This window comes from Stigmatopora nigra, chromosome 20 (assembly GCF_051989575.1).
Source record: "Stigmatopora nigra isolate UIUO_SnigA chromosome 20, RoL_Snig_1.1, whole genome shotgun sequence".
Lineage (NCBI taxonomy): Eukaryota > Metazoa > Chordata > Actinopteri > Syngnathiformes > Syngnathidae > Stigmatopora > Stigmatopora nigra.
Genome location: NC_135527.1, coordinates 7,657,441 through 7,666,072, shown reverse-complemented (window position 1 = coordinate 7,666,072; position 8,632 = coordinate 7,657,441). Strand labels below are relative to the sequence as shown.

Below are 8,632 nucleotides of genomic sequence, written 5' to 3'. Positions count from 1 at the left end.
GAGGGAGGGGCTTCAAAGCTAACTCCGCCTACTTCTACAACTTTTGCGTCGGAGACGCTCTCTAAGAAAGTTACGATGGGGTTATTACCTTGACTTGTGAGCTTCATTCAATGGGTTTTGCCATCCAGGGCTGTCTTGAGATAAGAGTTTCATTCCTTTCAAGACCACTTTCACAAATGAGTAATAATCTTGGCTCTGAAATAACATCCACCTAAAAATGCATCATATATTAATATATTTCATCATATAAGGGAATTAAATCAGCATTCTTTTAACACCAATTGCTTTACTTCAAATTTCAAAGTCCCCCACTAAAAAAAGCAGCCGGTTTTGAACAAATCTGTTCTTTTGACATGTTAACCTTTGACCTGACGAAGGTCGGCCATTGGTGGTGGCAAAAGTCGATTAAAAAACAGCAGTGAGGAGGAATTACTCCCACGTAAATGCGATTGAGTGGTGTGGATTACAAACCGGCTGCTTTTTTTGTAATCCCATGTAATCCCATTACACAGAGAAGCTCTGACTAACTGAAAAAAAAGGAGGATGACGTTACCTCGCGGAAACTGAAACGCAGGAGGGAGAGAGAGCGACCCCTGGGTCGAATGAAGAAAACAATATTAAGTTACTCTTGTCGCATTGGAGACCAACTCGTCACTGGAATGATAGAAAAGAAGCTGCTTTGATTTAAGAGCACAACAGAAACGGCATCACAAACCTTTGCGTTTTTTTCCTGTTGTCCTCCACCTCTCCTTCCTCACTCTGCCCTTCATCCACCGCTCTTCTCCTTTATCACACGCCACATAAAAGCTGCTCATCCGGAAAGAACAGACTTGATGGGAAGCGCAAAGAAGGTAAGAACGCCACCATGACATTAGATGGAATGATAAAGGATTGGGTAGGAGGACAGGGAGATACCCAAAGGTGGAGTTAGTTACCCTAAAAAACTTTGGGGATGCTAACTACTGCTGTCCAAAATGGTCCTTTGAAAAGTAGAGGGATGATGGAATTCTAATCTGGTTGCTCTTTATAAGAATTCAACTAAAGTACCGTATTTTCACGACTATAAGGTGCATCGCATTATAAGGCGCACCCTCAATGAATTACATTTTTCCATATATAAGGCGCACTGGATTATAAGGCGCACTGTCTATTTTGGAGAACATTTAAGACATTTAAGTGCGCCTTATAGTCGTTAAAATACGGTAATTGCTATTGACGTCCAGGTATGAAGTACTCACTCACTACACAGTCACCTCTAGAGCCAGCCATTGTTGATGTTTTGGATTTTTTTTGTATAAAATCTTGCAGTGGGGGGAGGAGCTATATGATGGAAGATGTTGTAAATTAAGATGGCATCTGCATATTTAACAGTATTGTTTCAGTTCAGGCGTTTGTGTTTTTTTTATATCTGACAGTGGTGGTTTTTCGTTTTTGGTTTTCTGTTTTGGTCCATATATAAGGCGCACTGGATTATAAGACGCACTGTCTATATTGGAGAAAATTTAAGACTTTTAAGTGCGCCTTATATGGTACTTTCAAGAGTCGTTATTTTACACAAACGCACTAAAGCCAAATGATGAGTGCTAAGTTAATTAGCGTTAAAATGAATAAATAGTTATAGTTGTGCAAGTGTAACGGGCAGTTAAACCACACACCATGAAAAAAAATACTTTCAGACTATTTAAATGCATGTATTATTTATTAGGTCGACCTCGTGGGTGCCCAAAACCTTCCACAAATCGGAAGCGCAACGCGGGAACGATGGCATCCCGAGAACCAGGTGGTGAGTTATTGGCTTACGTTAGATGGCCAAGGTCGAATCGAGACCCCGCGAGGCCTCCGTCAAGGTGAGCTCAATAAAACACTAGGAAGGTGAAACTCTACATCGTCGGCAACTCTTATCGGCCACCATCCTTCCCCGGGGCTTTTGTCGTTGTAACGACCGCGATGGAAGGCCGAAGGGAGGGCGTTAATTCCCGAGACATTATGGCAAACACAATGTACACCAGTAGGAAGCTCTCCTGCCTACTCGGGTTTAACGATAACATTTGTAAATGCTACAATTGAAGAAACTAGCTAGTAAGAACCCGACTCAAAAACTACAAGGCTTAACCACAAGAGAGCACCACTGAGAACATCATTACCCTCCCCAAAACTCTCGTAATTATTAAAAACGTACGAAGGAAACGATGAGATCAATCATGAGCTGTCAACACCCACTAATGGTGTACCAGCACAACATATTAGCGATACTAATACACACAATTTAATTGCTTTTACGCTCAAAAAACGACACAAAGAGCTCATCAAATAACGTAAGGTGACAACACGTTCAAGTATACCACAAAATTTAACCTAAATTAAACACATTAGATATGCCAACTATGTTATACTAGCATTATACACACAAAAACGCATGTTTATACTAGCATATGGCGCTAAACTATAAAGTAAAGTGCCAAACAGTGAACATTGTACGAACTGTGAGTGTGTACGTACACGTAATTGTGTGTATTTTTTGCGTAGGCTGACCTTTCACAGAGTTAGCCAGTCTCAGCCATCACAGGAGGTATTAATGCACTAATCACATTAAACGGAGCATCATTAATCATCTCCGCCAGGCGCTGTCACTACCGTGAGACGCTTAATCAACTCTATTGTTTACAGACACACTCCTACATTTGCATGGGGTGCCGACTTGTACATTTCGGGGCGCTACAATGATAATACACAAGTTATACGATTAAGATTGATATTTTAGTTTGAGGTAAACATTGAATAAATCGATTAAAAACATGAAAATCCTAGTAAAAACACTTCTTTCACATACTTGTTTATTGCAGCATCCATTTTTTGTTGTTGTAGACATTCAATTCCCTACGATAGGACGTGGAGATCACTTTTGAGAAAACAAGAGTTGAAATCTCAAACATTAAAATGGTTATTAGTCATTTTAAAAAAGTTACTAGTATGACTGCAATTTCTATGTCAATAATACAAAAATAAATAGAAAATTATGTTTTTTTTTGTGTATATTTCGAATGAGGAACAAGTTAAGATTTCGCAGTGAGTTCATTTTTACCTGGACTGGATCATTTTGGAAACTGGAATGTACGCCATTTTGTCCATGTGCTTCCTTCATTGTGGTGTGGAATGTTTTCAATTTTTGTAAATCAGCAGTACTTAAACACCACGTAACACTTAAACAAAATGGCCAAATGGAGCTCCTGTGTAGGAACTATAAAAGTACACAAAAACATCTACTATATAGGAAAGGTGGAAAAAGCTAGCTGTTCATTTGTGCACAAAATGCTAACTTGTAGCCGCAAGCTAACGAAACCATGTGTGAATCAGATATACGAACCGCTAAGCTAGCAGTTCATAAATTGTGTCCAAAAATGAGTATTTTTTTCCACAAAGATTAATACCCGACATATATAAACCCTATGGGACACAAAGAAGTCATCTGGTGCCAAAGTGGAATGGGACATTTCTTGAAATTTCAGGCTAAATTTCCTTTACCTTTCCTATCTATTTCATTTAGAATTAATGAGTAACTTATTCTTATTCTTTTCAACAAAGTGCACTAAGAATTGTCAACTAATAAGTCACATTTTGCCCAGTAAATACTCAATCAGCATAGAAATAGCGCCACCAAATGGACATTGTTCGGTATAGTTTCTTCAATGAAAGCTGAAGTTCTATGGACGTGTGTCAACAGTTCAATTTACAGAAAACACCAAAATTCAGACACATAGTAAAACTTTGGTATTCTACTTAAAGGACCGAAAACAACGAACGTTGGTAAAGTACGAGTTGACGTTCGCTAGTAAAAGTAATGACGAAACATTGGGTAGCAAAAATAGAATAAATGCTTAAGTAGTTTTCTTAAAGACCCACTTGTCAGTTAGATGAAGGGGGTGCCGAAACTTTTAAGGCAGAACTGTACGCTGGCGGGGGGCGGCCGATCAATTTGCTCCAAAGACTTGAGTTGTTCGGCGCTAAGTTTGTCGTAGGCTTGTTGGTATTCTCTGTCGAAAGCCTCTGTGGAGAGCACAAAGTCTGTTTAAAACGGGAACTAAAATACCAAGAAGGCACTTTGTTATCTTACCGATGTCAATGTTTTCTCGTCCCAATGCCACAACAGATAGGAATAAGATTTCTCTGTAAATGCTCCTAACGAGGAGTTGTAATGGAAACAAGTTAAGACAACAAGTGACTGAAATATTGGGAATAAGCGGGTACCTCTGACGCTTTACGTCTTCCGGACGGCGTTTGATTTCTCGGATCAGTAAATTAATAGGACCGTAAACATCGTTGGTCTGGATGTTTCGTACGATGGTGTTGAGGAGTGTACGGATCTCCTGGTGATCCGTTGGCGCCAACGATCCTTTCTTTTCCACTTAAAAAAGGATTTAAATTTTAATTTTTTTTAAATATATTAAAACATTGCCTATTTTTCTACCCACACAAGGTCCTCCACAGATGATAAAGAGGAAATCCAGCCTCCTTATGAAGATTGATGTTGTCCCAAAGGATCTGGATGAATACTAGCTTACTGTCTTGTGACAGAGACGTCAGTGGCAGCTATACAGACAAAAAAATATCTCTAAATGTCCCATATTACTGAAAACACCAAGAAATATGGAGAAGTTCTGACCTGTGTGCCATTGTTGCAGTGTTCTGAGGTCAGGATAAGGCCGGGTAGGTGAGTGGGCAGGTCCAGACGATGGAAATACCACACCAGGTTCCAGAAGAGGATGGGATGCTGACTGAGGAACTTGTGGGTGTAAATCACCTGTGTGGCAATAGTACAATAGTATTGAACTCAAAATCATCATTTTATTTCCCCTAGTGTCCCCACTAGTACTTACCTGGTCCCCCTCATTCACCAGGAGTGTCTCCAGTTCCTTGCGTAGCACCAAGGGACTGAGGTATGGTACAGATACGGGCTTGGGGTTTGGCCTTTTGGCCGCCATTCCATCCTGTTGGTCAGTAACCGGGCATGTGAGCAGAAGGTGCTGCTACCTCGTAGTTTACAAGTTTTGGTACTCACTGGGACCTCGTGTAAGCTGCCCGGAAGGCTCGTGGTGGAGATGCCGTGAGCAGGCCGTAGGGGGGAGTCCAGACACTGCAGGGGTCCGCCGACACTGTTGCTACGTGTTAGCGAAGTGCTGCCATTTCTTTTTGCTGAGGCCTGGTGCTCTAATAGACCCAGTGGGTCAGATTGCGGTGGTACTGGGATTAGACTCTTATGTGCTGTGGGGCTGTTTTCTAGAGTCTCCTTTGCTTCCTGAGGAAAATCAATGTGTTCGTCTGTCTTAGAGTCAACGGGAGCAGATGCCTGGACGCCGTTTGAACTGTGAATACTGTCTCCTGAGGCACTGGGATTCATGTAGAATCTGAGAAGGAGGAAGGTTAAAAGGTGGGGAAATGTCAAGGTAAGAACAAGAAATGAATTGACTTGAGACTTACCCAGTCATTGAGCGCAAGTCATGAAACTCAATGTGTAGAAGTGGAAGGAACGCTGCCTGACAGAAGGGACAATTTGTGTTGAGGTTGGAATCGTTGGCCGTCCATCCCGCCATGATTTCTTCGTCGTACACCAGTGCTTCGCAAGAGCGACACTGGGAGCAGCTGGACATCAGAACCTGTTATGGAGACAATCAATCAGAATTTGTTTGACTGGGATGGGAAGTGGTGGCCATTTGTTTTTGACCTCTAATGCGTAGTTCTGGAAGATGCTGGAAGAGGAGGCATGGTGGGAGGAGCCTTGCTCCGAGTCGGGGGCTTTACCCAATCGCCCGGGAGTTCCATCTGCAGAAGAGAACAACACTTTCAAATTGCTCTGCCATTAGGAATCACTTAGTAAGTTAGCATTAGCTTAGCAAGTTAGCATTTTTTTGCTTCTCTTCTGCATGAAGTACTTGCCATTAGTAAAACAAAAAGCATTTCAACAGCAGATCATTTTCCCAATGCCCTTGGGTGCTAATTTAGTTAGCTACATACGCATGTGCTGCGTCCCTCGGCCCGTGTCGCTGCTACCACTGCTGCTGCCGATGCTGGCGCAGCTCTGGTTCAGACCGTTGGCCCCCAAACCCGAGGTGGTCCCTCTTTCGGGAAGGTCCTCCATGTCATGCCCGCTCAGCATGTTTTCGTCCAAGCTGGCAGGGAAGCCTCCTTTGCTTGGACTTTGTTCTTCCTGCGGGAAGAGGAGTTAGCTAAAACCGTGTGCGTAGATGGAAACGCCGCCTTCGAGACGCTCACCTCATCGTCAGAGTACGAGTAAGCGGTCGCCACGGCCACCCACATTTTGCTGGCCACGTTAGCCGCCTGCTTCATTCCAGATTTGAGCACATCCATTTTAGGTCCGGACAACAAGTTGTCCATTTTCATGGCCGAGATGGAGTTGATGACCGAGCCAAGAGACCCACCCTGAGACGATTTGATCAGAGGAGCTAGAGAAGGTGATCTCACGGCAAGGCCGGCGTTCCTGCCAACTGGCGGCTTGGTTTTGGCCGCAAACGTTTTGGAGCGAGTGATGGCGGTGGGGCTGCGCTTGGGTGCAGCGGCCGGTGAATCCGTGGGGGTTTGCGGCGTAGGGGCGGGAAGGCTAGACCTCCTTTCCAAAGTTGGTTTGGCCCGGGGTACATCAGCGGAGTCTCCCCGTGCTCTCTCCAGTTCCATGCTGGTGGACTTGGCGCCGAGGGGGCTCCGCAAGCTCATGTACGTTTCAATTTCCTCCGCCAGGTTGCGGGACGCCACGGGGGTGGCGGAGCCAGGGGGCTCCTGGCTCTTGGCGGTGTCCAATTCTTGGCTGGCGGACATTAGAAGTGAAAGCGGATCTGCACCCGCCTCCACGTTCGCCCTCTCCAGGCCAACGTTACGGACTAAAGACTCGTCTTCGTTTGCTTCGCTCTGTTGCCTCTCCCTCTTCTCATAGCCACACTTCATTTTCTCAAATTGGTCTTCTTCCTTGTCTGTATTCACGTCTTCGGGTTCTTCCTCCAGGTCCTGAAAAAGCGCCTTGGCCACGCTACCGGCACCGTTTGCCGTCTGTCCGGTGGATAGAGCCGCGGCCAGAATGCGGGCATCGGCGCCTAGCTGGCCGGCCATGTGGTCCACACCCTTTTCAGAAAGCATCCCTGCCCGGGTTTCGGCACTAAAACTTCGGCTGCGTTCCGCAAAGGGTTTCTTCCGCGGATTCGGAGGCGCTTCGGTTGTCACAGTGGAGGAGTCGTCCTCTGGGAGGGAAACGTCGTCCGCCATGCTATGTCTTCGGAAGAGCTTTCCTTTAACTGTGGAGCATTTCGCAAAAATTCACGGTGGTCCCTGTCGTCTCTTAAGTCAAAGTCTTTGGCCTCTTACCTGATTCATCGCCGGAGTCAAAGCTTCCAGTAGACAATCTAACGATACTGGGTACGGACGGAAGTGCATCGACTAGACCGGGAGGCTCTGTGACTGCCACGGCACTGTCCGCGGATCCAGAAACCTCACCCACTGGTAACAAAATTCAGATCCATCATGATAATGCGGAAAGCTTTTTAAAAGAGAATATCTGGGAATCAATTCTTAGAATTACCACTATGCTTTTTTCTGCTAATCTTTGTCTTATCAGTCTGGTCTGACGATTGGGACTGGTCGACCGTCTCCTGATGCAACTCGTCCTTGGAGCCATAGCCCTGATCAGACTGAATACCTGTGTATGGCGGAAACAGACATTTTATTAGCTTTACACCATAGATCTCCATGTATCAGTCATTTTTTCTGTAAGGATCTTTACTTGTATGACAGCGTTCTTGTTCGGGGTCTCCTGCGCGTTGGCTCCGGGCAAAGAGATTTTCCTCTAGGTTCAAATCTGCTGTGGATTTATTTGACAAAAGTTGTGGTAAGTTCAAGCTAGCAGCCTTGGTTATTAGACATAAAGGCCTTCCAAATGAAGCCATCAGAATGAAGTGGCCCTTAGCAGTAAAGTTAGGCAACCCTGAATGATTGAAATCTCTTGATCATGTAGGGAACCCACCAGATTTTGAGACTGTGGGCCGGTCTCCGGACGCAGAGTGGCTCAGAGCCTGCTTGAACTGGGCAACCCCACGGAGTACATTCCGAAGCTTGGTCCACATAAAAAGACCACTGCGGTTTCGACTGGGCCACGGGCTCTCTAAGGCGGCCTGTGGAGAGTCAGTCTTAGGCAGTGTCGTACGCCAACTGTCTACAGGGAATCTCGCATTACCTTGTTGTAATACCCATACGTGATAGCGTTGGGATGGACTCCGGCTCTCTTCATCTCAACCAGCACTCTCACGGCCATCACGGGAAGACCCCAAATTCCACACAGCTGCATCACTACCCTGTAACAAACCTGACAGGAACAGCAAGTCATGGACATTGACTTCTTCTTCCATAGCAACTTTAAAGTATTGCCAATTTAGAAGATACAAACCTCATCCAGCACCTCCACCTCAGAGGTCCTCATCTTCAAGAGGACATTGTACGCCTGCTGCATGGCACGGCTTTTGGATTTGGCTAGGCGCACTGCCGCTGGCAAACAGATGAACCATAGGCTGTAACAGTGGCTGAAAAGACATCGAGCCCACAGCTGGGGGTTGCCATAGAAGCGCTTGGCCAATTT

The 8,632-nt window shown here is 45.1% G+C and overlaps 1 protein-coding gene and 1 long non-coding RNA gene across 2 annotated transcripts in view; both read right to left on the bottom strand.

Annotated features, from left to right (window-relative positions):
- Nucleotides 1-88: 88 nt before the first annotated feature.
- On the bottom strand, nucleotides 89-820 carry LOC144213203 (uncharacterized). Its single transcript, XR_013329916.1, has 3 exons — nucleotides 716-820; nucleotides 554-593; nucleotides 89-211 (listed from the first exon to the last, which is right to left on the bottom strand). It is a non-coding gene; the product is annotated as an uncharacterized LOC144213203 (long non-coding RNA).
- Nucleotides 821-2,812: 1,992 nt separating this feature from the next.
- Nucleotides 2,813-8,632, bottom strand: part of dennd4c (DENN/MADD domain containing 4C) — a 12,990-nt gene continuing 7,170 nt past the window's right edge. Inside the window, exons 17-33 of the mRNA XM_077742016.1 lie at nucleotides 8,444-8,632; nucleotides 8,234-8,362; nucleotides 8,020-8,171; nucleotides 7,784-7,899; nucleotides 7,583-7,699; nucleotides 7,369-7,500; nucleotides 6,268-7,298; nucleotides 6,010-6,202; nucleotides 5,720-5,817; nucleotides 5,476-5,651; nucleotides 5,057-5,402; nucleotides 4,875-4,985; nucleotides 4,661-4,798; nucleotides 4,470-4,587; nucleotides 4,246-4,402; nucleotides 4,112-4,176; nucleotides 2,813-4,044 (exon numbers count right to left, since the gene is read on the bottom strand). The exon at nucleotides 8,444-8,632 is cut by the window's right edge and continues 18 nt beyond it. Coding sequence (XP_077598142.1) covers nucleotides 3,908-4,044; nucleotides 4,112-4,176; nucleotides 4,246-4,402; nucleotides 4,470-4,587; nucleotides 4,661-4,798; nucleotides 4,875-4,985; nucleotides 5,057-5,402; nucleotides 5,476-5,651; nucleotides 5,720-5,817; nucleotides 6,010-6,202; nucleotides 6,268-7,298; nucleotides 7,369-7,500; nucleotides 7,583-7,699; nucleotides 7,784-7,899; nucleotides 8,020-8,171; nucleotides 8,234-8,362; nucleotides 8,444-8,632 — 3,405 coding nt within the window. The 3' untranslated portion in view covers nucleotides 2,813-3,907. The remainder of the gene's footprint in view (nucleotides 4,045-4,111; nucleotides 4,177-4,245; nucleotides 4,403-4,469; nucleotides 4,588-4,660; nucleotides 4,799-4,874; nucleotides 4,986-5,056; nucleotides 5,403-5,475; nucleotides 5,652-5,719; nucleotides 5,818-6,009; nucleotides 6,203-6,267; nucleotides 7,299-7,368; nucleotides 7,501-7,582; nucleotides 7,700-7,783; nucleotides 7,900-8,019; nucleotides 8,172-8,233; nucleotides 8,363-8,443) is intronic.